Below are 13,957 nucleotides of genomic sequence, written 5' to 3'. Positions count from 1 at the left end.
CATGTTTTCATTATTTGATTCTGGCTGAAAATGAAAATAACGTTCTGGTAGACAATTATATAAATTTAAGACGTAAATAAATAAACACGTTACGACAATTTTCGACACAACGTACTAAGTGTAAGACTTCTGAAAACAGAGGTAAAGTTACACTGTCGCACATCACAGCAAACCAGTCGTAGGTGGTGTGTGTGTGTGTGTGTGTGTATGTGTGACTGGGAACATTGCAGCTTACAGCTTACAGTTTCCTCGTCGTCGTCATCGACTAATGAGACTTCGCCTTCACGTGACTGACTCACTCAGATGACGAGACACGCGCGCTAGCTCGCATCGAGCCGGTCGGTGTGGGCCGCCCCTCCCTCTCCATCCATTCACCCACCGTGCCGTCAGTGTGGTGTGTTGTCAGTAAGCAACGTCGACTGCCGTGTCCAACGTTCCACACCAATAAAGCAAAGCACTGCGGAGTGCCAGGACTCGCTGGACGGAACGTCGGAAGGCAAGGGGTTGACCACTGCAAACATGGCTGGGGAGCACCCTCAGCCACCCGAGCCGATGCCGCCCCTGGACACCATCAGCAAGTGAGTACCTGCGTTTACTAAATACAAAAATAATTATTGTTTCTCAAAGCATTTACGACGCCTGTGATTTATGAAATAATTTCTCGGTTGGGACAATTTTAAATGGGGTAACATTTAACCACTTTACATTGATTGTGCAGATTTACTTTAATCTCATTCATTCATAAATCAAGAAAATTTATGTCTAACCTTGACGTCAGCTGGAGGATTGTTTTAAGGATATGCAATTCCAAAATAATTTGTAACTTCCACTTGGAAGACATTTCTGATCATGAAGAAATAAATGAACTCGTTGTTTTAAGATGAGAAGTTATTGTTCTCGAGTTGTTTCGGCTCAAACCTCAAACTGGCGCCTCTTTCATGAGAGTGTACATATTTATTAATACAACATTAATTGTCATTCTTATAAAATATTGGAATTCCTTCTATATAAAATAAAATTTGAATCAGTTAAGTCAGTTGTGAATAAGAATGAAATTTTTAAAACTAAAAGTTCTAAAATGAAAATTGAATTTTATCTTTGACGCTTTTAAAATTGAGCCGGTGAAATGAAATTCTTATAGTCACCTGTAGGCTGTAACGTTGTTTGCGTCGCGCAATCGCATTAAATTTATATCTACAGTCTCAAAAATTTCATTTATACAAGCTTGTTGCTAGCTTACCCTAAATTATTTTCGACAAATGCGATTATTTATAGAGCGCGCCTGTTCACGGCGAGTAGCAAACGAAATATGCATTGATAACTCTCGGTTTGGCAAGAGTTTAGTCTATTTTTTTGTAACAAAAATTATCGCTCATGGGTGAGTAACTTCTCCTCCTAAAATACATGTTTTTGCCAGTTTCCCTTGCATGTTACTTTTTATCATTTTGTTTTCGGACAGGCAAGTAGTGCTGAAAGAACACCCGGCAGGCTGATAAAAATTGGAATAAGCCGGTGCGTGCTGCGCGCGCAATAGATAACATAATTGTTATGCACTACACGTGTTTGGCAAGAGGTGAACTTGAGGCTATGCTGCAAATTGGCATTCAATTAAGTTCAAGATCCAATAATGATAATCGTGCTTGAAAATCCTTGGCGGAAATATATTCAACTGAAAAATAAAAAAAATGGCAGTAAAAAGTAAAATATTTCGCTTCAATAATTAAGAGAAAGTCTGCTGAAGGGATTTTTGTCGTAAAACAAAACAATTTGAGAGGAATGCAGTTCAACAGACTATTAGGGTGGAGTCGATGAAAAAACGCGTATCGACTGAAATAGAATTCTCCGCACGCGGTTTTGACTTCCGTGGAAAAGCGGTAGTCACGCGATCCACGAGCAACACGTATGCGCCCGGTCAATCTACAAACAGTTCATTTACAAATTGACCATTTCTAGCAGGAAAAATGGTTCCACTTTAATCAGAAAATATACTACGACTTTGATCCGGGCTAAAATAAATCTCAATTAAATCTTGATTGCTGTATGGAAAATAAAAGATAAAATGATAATCGATTCTTTATTATTAATTTTTAATAAATGAGGAGAGTCTAAGAATTCAATTTCTTTATTTATTTTACTTAGATTTATATCTAAGTCCCTTTCTTGAGTGACTGTTATTGTGTAATTCCAAATTCCCTTCCCGTTCGTAAGTACCAAAATTACGGATCATTTGTAATTATAAAAACGTTTTAAATTTTAACCTTGTGATTTTCCCCTAAAATTTCCTTAAAATTAATTTAATTTTAAACAGGGCAATATTCGATTTCAAGAGGGTTGAAATAGGCTGTATCCAGTGTATCCACCTAATTTGACCCAAAATAATTCGATTTAGGCTCTGTAAAAATTAGAATTCCATACATTTAGCGATAAAAAATGGTGAAACTCACGTCTAGTCTCATTTGCTTTGGAAATCTAGCTTACAGTATGTTTGCAACCCTCCAAATTTTATTTTCATTTTTTTATTCCGGCCTAGCAATCACAACTCATTTTTTTTTCAAGAATAAAAGTCCACTAAAATAATATTATTCGACTGCAATATAAATTAACACTTTCAAGAAAAATAAAAACAAAATATTTCGACGTAAATAAAATTTAAAACCTGCTATTGCGACCGAAACAACTAGTAAATTACGCATTAACTTCTATTTTTTTTTCTTCAATTCAATCTAATTTTAACATTCTATTTCTTCATTTAGCTCAATGAAATTTTCCTGTTATCAGTTTTAGAAATGCCTTAACCATCCGAGGCTATAAATATTTTTAAAATATTTAAACACAATAATAATATTTAGTTCGGTTTTTTCTCCTTAAATAAATAAATAAAGAAATCGATATTCGTCCTGGTCCCGGTAAAATTGCGCAACGTTCAACAAACACCCAAATTTTAATTGTCGAATGGATTGTTGTGACCTTTTCTTGCAACAAGGAAATTCGCGTTTGGTTTGTTGAAAGTTGCGCAATTTTACCGGGACCAGGACGATATTCTCGGGCGGTTTGAGTTTGAAATCAAGATTAATTATGTGGTTTATTGGAATTTAAGAACTCTGGAATCCGATTAAAGGTCAATTGGGAAATTTTTCGTCAAGCATTATTTAACTCGTGAAAGTTAAAACATTTTTAACAGTCCCTTTTAACTGAGATCTGGTCTATGAGCGCGGCAGCTTTTTTTAAAACTGACAAAAAGATTAAGCTGTGTGCACGCGCGGTTAGCCGTGGCCTGAAAAAAGCGCGAGAGAGAAAGGGAGTCTGGCGCATTATTGCAGCGCGAAAATGGGAATGAAAACAATCCCTGCGCCGGCCGACGTGAGAAAAAAAGGGACCTGATTATATTTGCTTGGTTTACGTCAGCTCTCCAGCTCTCGGAGCTTAACGCGCAGCCGGCGTGACTCATTTTCAGGTTTTATTATCCTGGCGGTGCGAGAGGGTCGAAAGTATGCAGAAACAAACTCGTCTTGTGTTACAGAGATGACATGGACTTGTTTTTCAATAAAGTCCAACTCGATTAAGCGGCTTATCCCACTCGCCTCGTTGTTTTCCGCGTATAGAGATCAAAAAGGCGCGTGACTAACGCTCGCTCATGACTGTGTGCTGACGTAATTTTTAATGATTTAAAACGCCGAGCTAGAGCAGCAGCAGCAGCAGCGCTAATCAAAGCGGGAGAGGACTCTGATTCATTATAAATTGTGTTCTAGAAATGTCGTAGTGTTGATTATAAGTTCAAAGTTGTTTGTAAAATGAATTAAATTGTTATTATTTTGATGCAACGTGTGCTATTAGTTATTAATCCTTTATTGACTTTTTATCAAAACAAACAATTTAAAATTGCATTTGTCCCATTGTATCAAAGTGGATATTATTTACTGCAAGTAATAAACAATTTATGTTTAAAGATTAGAAATGAGCTAGAATTTGTCTTAAAATGCCGTTTAAATTGTCGAGAAAATCAGGATCTAAAATTTGGCTTGCTAATTAAACGTAGTGCATTTTGAAAAATCACAATATATTTTTTTTAATTCAAAATGAATGTAGTTTTCATCATTGTTATTTTTTGCGAGAATTGTGATAAAATCTGATATTTTTTATGTATCGTAGTCAAGTGTTGGTTTATAAATATCCTAGAAATTTCCATTTGTCCGTTATAAAACGATTTTTCGAAAGTTTCCTCTTTTATTGATGCCTGCGGCTTCCGATGGTTTCGATTGTTTCATTCCCGAGTTTATAGAACGGTCCAATATAGTCGAGAACAGAATGTAGGGGTGCCCGGCTTGCAGCATCCACTGGCGATCGACCCGCATTATTAGTGGCGGCGGTCCATTCATGCTCCCTCCAAAACGATCTGCACGGTACTCAGACACCAACATGTACCGGTACATTTTAAACATTTTAATCTAGAAATAGATTGTTTTGGGCAAATTAGCTGAATTCTTTGGATAGAAACGGGAATTTTCACAAGAATTTCCACTTTGAAATGTATCAAATAGGAAAAAGGCGGGCAAAACAACCCTCAAAACGTTTACAAACCGGTTTTGTAACGGAAACGATCAAGATGCGGTTCTTTAATGCTTACCGGCAATGTAAAACCGAGTAATTGGAACCGGTTTTCCTTCTTAAACGTTAAACACCGATTAATTATTCAAAAACAACCGCCAAAACAAAAACATTGCCACAAAAACCGGTTTAAACAATAAAAAACCGGTTAAATTTAAGAAACCGCGATGGAATAGAGTGGAGGGGGACGAGTGAGCCAAGTGAGCGAGAAGCGAGAGCAACGAAACGAAGCAACGAATGAGTTGAGTCGCCGAACTGGACCGAGGCAGAGCACTCTCGAGTCCCCTTCGTTCTTATCCGGCCTGGCGAGCGGCCACGGCCTCCCCGCACGGGCGGCCACTTGTTAATCCCATCAGCGCTGGAAGCGGGGCCACGATGAGAGCTCACCACCAGCGAAACTCGAGCCTCGTCACCGACCTGGCCGCCACCATCGCAGCCATACCTTCGGCTATCAGGTACAAAACATTGCGTTGCATTGAGTGCACATACATTTTTACATCAGACAAGGAAGTTTCTTCGAGAACATTTTTCAGTTATGTACAAACGAAAGTTGTGTGAGTTTAAGCCGCCGAACGCCGAACTGACGAAGGTGCAGCCTTATTTTCACACTGGCTGATTTCTCACTCTTCCTTCCGATTAATTAATGAATGCGAGAACGCATCTTGTTTATTTCTGGGTCAAACACCTCGCCGGATGCAAGCGCCAATCGAAACATTTATTTTCCCACCAATTAATAATCTCTGTTAACGCGTAGTAAAAATTCTTTTCCTCGAGCTAACTGCCAGAGCCAGAACGATTATTGAATGGAGGGGCGTCGGGTGGACGGAAGTGCCGGACCTATGGGACAGGAAAGGAGCATTATTTGCATTCCTTGCGTTGCGCCAGCGAGCGAGCGGCCGAATCCGCTGCTTTTTGCCTTCGATTGGAGGTCACGCGACCTCTGCTCGGTGCACACGCACTCGTCCGGGGGCGTGGCGTCTCCTACAACAAAGCTGTTGCTGCATCTCTTTATGGACCACAACAGGGGGCCTTCTTCTAAACGGGCCGGCCGGCAATTGGAACGGAACCAGGAACGACACTTGAGGGATGAAACAGCTGTTAAAATTAAGAACAAAAAAAACAAATGCGTTGTTCAATGTTTGCTTGAGGAAAGCGGCCTGATTTTTAACAATAATTAAAATAAATCAAAGTCCAGATTTTTGTGATTACCTCAAAGGGAAACTCCTTTTTTAAAAATAAAAATCATTGGCAGACATTTTCAGCCGAGAATTTAAAGGCGCTTCTGAATTGAAAGATTGACGCAATCGTATAAATTCTTGTTTTGGAGTCATTTTCAGGAATCAGAAATCCTTTAAAGTTTGTTGATTTTTTTTTATAAATTTGCAACAAAATGGCGTCAACCACGCAACTCAGGGTCATTTTGAAAATTATTTAAAGACTTTCCTAGTACTATTTTGACCAATAATCGTGAGAAAAATAACAACTGCGAAATAATTTAAAATGTTTTGCTTAAACCCTCTATCAAAATTAATTTTCATTTGAATTGATGATATTAGCAATTAAAATTTATCCCCACCACAAAGAGGGAAATAAAAGATATTAAATATCACATCCGCAGGAAACTTAACAGTATGTTATCACAAAACAAAATGCTAGCAGCGCAATTTGAAATTAATTTTCCGGCGTTGGACTCTCCGCAGCTTTCTCGTTCGTCCGCGTCCGGCGTCAAATATTGCAAACATATATTATGTGCAAACACAGACTGGAATCGCGTATTTATTTAGGTTTACAAGCGCATACAGCAGCCGATAGTTAAATTATAATTACGCCTCGTGGAATGCGAGACACGGTCGTCACGAGATGCGCAAACAGGCTGCTGATAAAAGCCGACGTGCACTATAAAATTACTCACCTTTCATTTGCGACGGAAACTGACAATGAGAGCTGAGTAACTAGATTACTAAGAAAGGTTATTTTTCATTTCAAGGGTTGATATCCGAGGCTGCTCTCTGCTCTCGGCATTCCAATTTTTATGGCATAATCAAGTCAGGCTGATAGAAAGTTATATGGTGTGGATTTTATTCTAAACTACTCGATACCATTTCAAAAACACGTGGTTTAATTTGTTAATAACTAAAGGAGGAAAAATACGGACATTTCCACGATTTGTGATTAAAATATTCTTGGTAACTAGTCTGATTATATTTAAGCAGATGATAGTTTCCTTCCTCAGAAGGCGAATTTCCCGTTTTGACTGGTTAGCGAGTAATAGGTCTATTTTTGCGTGGCGGAGGGCCGCATAAACGTTCTGATTGTCTAGCAATAACTATAATATACCGCCGCCGGCCAATTAGAACGTCCGTGTCCTCCGCCGTGCGAAATTAGATCTCATTTCGACAGCACGTTGTTCGAAACTTTCGTAAATATTTAACAATTAAAAAAACACGTCTTTATTTGTTCTGATTTTTTATTTATTTACATTGCCACATACATGATGAATTAAATTTTGGTACAGGCATCCAACTTATGACGCATCCATGTTTCCCAATAAAACTTTAAACATAATATGACCCTCTGTTTCTGGTCCAATAACTGCTATAAATGTCGGCGGCCGGTTCAAATTGATTCGATTTCACAAGGAGAAATAATAATTGATTATAATTGAATCGAGAGGATGTGCATAAAGCAAAACTGCTGCTGACCTCGTTCGTTCGCAGTGGAAAACGAACGTACGCGTCAAATATTTACACCGTGATTGCTCGTCTATATTTATACAGATTATTTATGAAAGCTGCCTCCAGTCGGCTAATTGCTTGCTTAACTTTGAATGAGCATCGCGTCGTAAAAGTTTGATCGGGGCAGCAAAAAACAAACACAACTCGCTGCTTGGGTTGCGTGATGCTGGCGGTCGGTCCGGGTCAAAGGTCCCCTCGCACAATTTCGACTTCTGATTGTTCTAGAGGCTCCCTGGTCGCTTGGGGGAACACATTAATTATAGTAGTTGATTTTTATCACCAAGGAATTTGATATTCACTTTAAACATGCGTTTGTTTTTTGTAGATCTCCATTATTTGGTTTTAAAATACAATTATCTTCGTGCATTTATCAACAAACGTGACGTGGTACACAATTTATTGTCATGCATTATAGACCAAAACCATTTAATTTGGATTTTAAAATTTTATAGACTTGTTTTTCACTCCGAAGGAAGGTATAGGTTATTGTGATATATTTTATTTGTCCGCAGAGTAACGCAATTAAGGCCACAACCATCATTTTGTGGCTTTGTAGATAAGCGTTCGCTTTATTGCATTGCCATCCTGTTGATTGCCAATAATGTATTGCAGCAATCCGAGTTTAATAATTATGTAACTCGCCCAAAAACGATTGACACCGCTCTAATCGCCATTTTTGGCCGATTCGCTGGCTCGGCAAGTCAGCACATTTGCTTGTGAGGTCAAGAAAGACACGGAGCAAGGCCTTTTCGGCCGAATTGCTGCCTGATTGGAGTAAAGTCTGTCGCGACTGACCTCCATCCATCGTCTGCTGCTTTATTCGCTCCGTCTCGCTCTCATCCCCGAGAATAAAAGTCGACAAAGGACCCTTTCATGCACCCGTGAAATCGTGAAAGCATCCTCGTCTTTGTTGCTTTTAACCCATCCAATTGAAGCTAGGAAGCCTCTCGCCTCGCTCGCTTCAAATTTATTTAGATCACTTTCCCTTTTGCTTTTATTTAATTAATTTCTCAAATCAAACGAGATTTCACTTGATGTTATTGACATTATGAAAGAATTCAAGATGATATTTGTTTGTGAATTCAAATTCCTTACAGTTATAAAAGGGCTCACGTTGTTTCGTGCCTGTCTTGGCCACCTAAATAATCCAAGTATTTGCCCAAGAAAATATTTTTTTCTAATTTAATCAAATAGGAGCGAAGCAAAATAAATTCTACCAACAAAAATCTGGCACACCGCTTAAAAATCGATCTAATTCAATTTTCTTAATTTCTCCAAGTTGATTTGAAAGGAATTTGGCAGGAAATCACCATTTGTTTTCGTATTTTTAATTAAATCACTCAATTATTATTTTATTTATTTCAATGTTTGAAAAGGAAGCAGACTGCTATTTGTATTGGAAACCAATTTCCGCGTGTTAAAAATATTCTCCCGACTCACGCTATTATGAAATTCAACAAATCTCTGGTGCCAAGTGTCAAGCGAAGGACTCTAGTGTGTTCTGCGCGTTTATCTGGCGGGAGGCAGCCGCGGGTGTTCGTTCTTTCCAATGCGCAGAACGAGATGCTGTCTGTCTGTGGCAGCAAAACAAGTCGCTCGCCGCCAACGCCGCCGAGTCACGTGCTTTGCTACATTTATTATGGCAACAGTACGCAGTCAACAATCACCACAAAGACACCAAGACACTGTATTTCTGCTGTAAAATTAGATAAATAGATTTTTCTATATTTAAAACATTTTCTAAAAATTGGGAAAAGCTTAAATTAAATTTAGGAGTCGATCGTCTTATAATTTTCATACTAACCAAGCTGTAAGTACTGTCACCGTATAATAAAATCTCGATTTATTTCACAACTAAGGAAATTTACCTTATAATTCGCAAACCGTTTATTAATTTCAAATCGGATATTAATTTTTTTCGGTTCTGACATAATTTTTGCACATTTAATTGTCAGAGTCCCCAAACATTAGATAAAATGGACCACTTTTCTAGGGTCAACAATGCACGTTATTGTCAATTGTTAAAACTGTAAACCTCAATTTTAGTATCGTAGATCGTAGAAATAAGCACTCGAATGTGCAGCGACGGAGCAGGTGCATTTATTTTGCACCTGTCTACTTTGGTGATTGCGAAGGCCGGCCGACCCACTCGAGTCAGGTGCTCTTTTCTCTTTTTATCCTTGCCGAAGGCTGACCTCAGACGCAACACTACTCCCCCCTCTCGAAAATTTTTCGACTCATTCAAACCTTGCGTGTACTTCCTAGAGGAAAGAGGCAAGCCGCCGTAAAACTGTTTTTGTCGTGTTTTAGCACGGCTAATTTGTTTGCGTCACGTATGATGAAGAAAATAATGCTGAAAATGCTAGCAAGAATGCGCTAGTTTTTTTAGATAGTGATTCATGATGAGCTAAGTAAGATAAGAAAAATCAATTCTGGCGGAACAAAATCTATGCAAAAGGTATGTTGATTGTTGAGACACCTTAATAGGCTAAACATTATAAAAGTTACCACATTCTACAAAGGCTAGAGCTTTGCCTGAGGTTAGTTTGCAAACGAGGAAAAATTCTGCATAGCAAGGATAGAAAAAAACTTTATTGGAATTCTGCAAACTTTTAAACGTACTGCTGCCAAGAAGGGAAACTACAAAATCGAGTTTATCTTCCTAAAAAGTCAAAATGTTAAAAACCTTCGACATAATTTGTTATCAAAAAATTCATTTTCTGTACCTAGTTTTGAATAATTGTCAAACAAATCGAATAAAAACAATAGCTCTACCCAGTCTAGACAAACGTAAAACAAAATCATGTTAGGAAGAACGTAAAAGGCAACGGAAACAACATATATATCAGAGTTTTAGAAGTTAAAATTAAATTTTAACTCGTAGAGGCAGAGCGGAAAATGGGTAGGAAAAAACCAGATGTTCTCGTTAGATATCGAAATCTGGACTCTGGACAAACTGTATAATTTTTAGAAAAATACAGAACAAAAAAGGGAGCCGCCACCTTCTCAATTTATTAATATTTAGAACTTGGAGTTTTCCTTTGATTTTCTTTTCAAAACAAATAGAATTACAGCTACGAAAATTTAATTACCATTATTTTTGGCAATATTTTTTTCTCGGCTTAGCTATTTTAGTATCTTGAACCACGAACCCTTTCCATTTTGCGAGTATCACATTTCCAAATCTACGTGATTTTTTTTTCATTTTATAATTAGTTTTTTTGTGCATTGAATTTGACCGTTTTTGTGTTTGGTTTTTAGGATGGTGCTGGAGCCAAAGACGGGCAGCCAGTGCGACTATGGCAGTTTTGAAGACACGCGGCCACTGCAGGACCCGATCGCGAATGGAACAGAGCCAGCAGGAGCCACCGAAGCGAATGCTGTCCCAGAAGTGGACGACCTTAGTCAGGAGCCGCTCATCCCGCCAGAGTGGGCGCTCAAGTTCCCATCCAGTCCACGCCGCCTCAGTCCGCAGCACGTGAAAATCGACATACCCACCCCTGCAGTAAGGGATAAATCGGCATTCCCGCCGGAAAAACTCAAGACTTTATACGGTAATTTAGATTTATTTAGGAATTGGCTCGAATTTCTAATTTATCAAAATGAATAATTTATTTCAACCATATATTTAACTTTTTGGAAAATGCTTTCCAGTGATTCAGTGCAGGAATTTTTCCTCCTTTGTTTAAGTCTCGGGACAAACTAATAAATTTTAGACGGTTGTCACAGAAATTTCTGGTGAATATTCTTTTAACCAATTATTACTCTTCAACAACTCGAACCTACATAAAAATCACTGAAATTTGAGTTTTATTTCTTGAAATATCCAGAGAAGAAAATATCATTTGCTTCATCGCTTCTTTATGCTGAAGAAATTGGCAAAAATTTCAAGCAGTTTTTATCAAAATTCAACCCTTACAAACTTATAGTTTTGAATGAGCTCACCAATAAAATAAAATCAATATTTTTACTGACTGAATTAAAGAAAAAGAATATTAATTTCCTTTCTTACTTTATTTATTACAACTTTTTAAATTTTTTAATTGATTTTAAATGTGTTCGACAGCCTTCCTCCTGATGTCTTGCAGCATGGTGGCGACGACGGTGACCCTGGCGATGGTTCACGAGCGCGTGCCTGACCGGAACGAGGTTGGTCCCCTGCCAGACGTGGTGCTAGACCACGTGAAGGAGAACCAATTCGGCTGGGGCCTGTACTCGTCCGAGATCCTGATTATGTGCTCGACGACGGCCACCTTCCTGGTCGTCTTCTTCCACAAGCATAGGTTCATCGTGGGGCGCAGGGTGTTCCTGATCCTGTGCCTGCTCTACCTGATGCGCTGCGTCACCATGAGCGTGACCGTGCTGCCGATGGCCAATAAAACCTACTACTGCTCCCCGAAGGCCAACTCGACCAGCTTCTTGCTGATCGCCGGCAGGGCGCTGCACCTGCTCTCCGGCTTTGGACTGTCCATCAACGGACAGCACGTCTACTGCGGGGACTACCTCTACAGTGGACACACCGTCATCCTCGTCCTTTGCTATCTGGTCATTCAGGAATGTGAGTACTTTCAAACTATTGAATGGTCAGGGTTTAATACGACCTATTTTACAGGCACAACTAATTGATGTAAACACATGGTTTATTAATTATTATAGATTTCTCTAATTTTTTATTTAAAAGCCTGGATTGAAGTGGTATTATAGAGAAAATATACTTTCAGAACCATTGCACCAACCAAATTATTTACTAAAAATATTTTTGTTGATCATTCATAACTTTTCCTTTTTTATTTTTAGATACTCCAAGGAGGTGTCGTCTGCTGCACTGGCTAGCTTGGTCGGCGGCGGTGGCAGGAATGGTATTCATCCTGATCTCAAGAGCGCACTACACAGTGGACGTGGTCGTCGCTTACTATGTCACCACTCGCCTCTTCTGGATTTACCACACTCTTGCCAATAATACGGAACTGAAGGTACTAAAGAATATTCAATTATTGTATTAATAATATTTGGCTAATTTATCCTTTTTTAAGGATTCACTAACATATTACTCTAATTCACAGCAAAGTGGTCCAAACAACTTCCTGGGTCGAGTGTGGTGGTTCCCAGCCTTCCGGTACTTTGAGGTGAACGTGGGCGCCGTGGTGCCGAAGCAGTTTGAGTGGCCGTTCCCGCGGCGCATCTTCGCCAAACACCCGAACCGCGAGTGCTGACCCCTGACCGCCTCACAATCAGAGCAGGACTCTCGAGAGAAAGAGAAACGATTACTCTTGTTTTGCCAAACACGACTGACGCCAACCTAGTTCATAGGGAGACACCACCAATCTAGGTTTAAGCATTTTCCTGCAGCCCTGTAAATAGAAAAAAATACTGAAGGAAGTAGTGGGATTGTGTGTGAACAGCACTGCTCAAGTTTTGCAGACTTAGAAGCAAGAGAACCGATCTGTAATCAAATTATCATTGGTAATTTGCCCCCAGTTTTACCTCGGAACTTGCAATTTTGAGATTGACTGCGCAATCAGCGCCAGTTTATTGCCAAAATAAAGGCGATGCTGCAATTTTTTTTTTTTTAGTTGGAATCTCAACTTAACAATGAATGAAATTATATCGAAATCTGTCAACGATTGTGATCTACAGGTGTTAGAAATATTGAAACAAATATGTTGACTGTGTGTGTTCATATGGGAGGAACATCTAGTTCTTCTAAAGGGATATTTTTAGGTATTTTTGTCAACCCTGCAGCTTCGAATAACTAGACTGATGAACCAAATTCTGCAGCCGAATTATATTGCAGTGTGTTATCGAAATATTTTGATAAAACTAGAATCTATGATTTAGTCAAATGCTTTTTATTATTTAATATGAGTAGATTTTCTTAAAGATTTCATACAATTGCAAATTCTGTCAATTATAAGAGCTTCGTTTGTATTTTAAGGAAAATTGTCTGATTTTTCAAATTCGAATTTAACTGCATTTATGCACTGTGGAATGAATTAATTTATTAGCACAAATCCTAATGTGTCAAACAATAGAGATCTTTCACATCAACTGTAATATCATACTAGCTGAAATCGAATAAACTTATTATTTCATTGCTCAAACTTGTCTTCAATATTTTTTACTCAAACCTCTTGAGGAGAAAAACTAAACCTGGAGAGTATCAAGCAACAAAGAAGAGTGTTCCAGACCTACAGTGCCCACTGCCGCCGAAAGATGCTTTTGATAATCGTTATTTCAAGATGAAAAAATATCTTTGTTCTATTCTACCGCAATTGGCTGAACTGACATTAGACTTTCAACACGCCAGCTCAAATATTTTTACGCCAAGAATTATGAGCAGGCAGGATTCAAATCTCAAACTACTGATAATGAGCTGAAAATTTTAAAATAAATGGTGGCGCCATCTGTTGGCGGCTTTAAACACTTAGATCGTTTTTGTAATAATCATTATTTTTCTTTTTCAAGTTTTCAAAACGCAATTATTGAAATTATTAAGACTTCTATAAAAATGAAAAAAGAACCAAAAATTAAATTAGTAGGAATAATAGCTTAAGCCTTTCTAATCATTTAATCCCAAAATTCTCACTTAACTCCCCCACTTTCCACAATCCACACAT

The 13,957-nt window shown here is 38.5% G+C and overlaps 1 protein-coding gene across 2 annotated transcripts; it reads left to right on the top strand.

The window, feature by feature from the left end:
* The first annotated feature begins 421 nt into the window (after positions 1-421).
* On the top strand, positions 422-13,441 carry LOC135944961 (phosphatidylcholine:ceramide cholinephosphotransferase 2-like). Of its 2 annotated transcripts, none has more exons than XM_065492246.1 (5): positions 422-578; positions 10,602-10,894; positions 11,407-11,898; positions 12,138-12,313; positions 12,404-13,441. In XM_065492246.1, the coding sequence occupies exons 1-5, from the start codon at positions 520-522 to the stop codon at positions 12,551-12,553; spliced, it is 1,170 nt and encodes a 389-aa protein (XP_065348318.1). In that variant the 5' UTR covers positions 422-519; the 3' UTR covers positions 12,554-13,441. The 2 variants fall into 2 exon arrangements, with proteins under 2 accessions (XP_065348318.1, XP_065348317.1); XM_065492245.1 differs by lacking the exon at positions 422-578 and adding an exon at positions 4,809-5,060.
* Positions 13,442-13,957: the final 516 nt, after the last annotated feature.

This window comes from Cloeon dipterum, chromosome X (genome assembly GCF_949628265.1).
Source record: "Cloeon dipterum chromosome X, ieCloDipt1.1, whole genome shotgun sequence".
NCBI classification, from domain to species: domain Eukaryota; kingdom Metazoa; phylum Arthropoda; class Insecta; order Ephemeroptera; family Baetidae; genus Cloeon; species Cloeon dipterum.
This window is presented reverse-complemented; position numbering and strand designations above follow the sequence as displayed.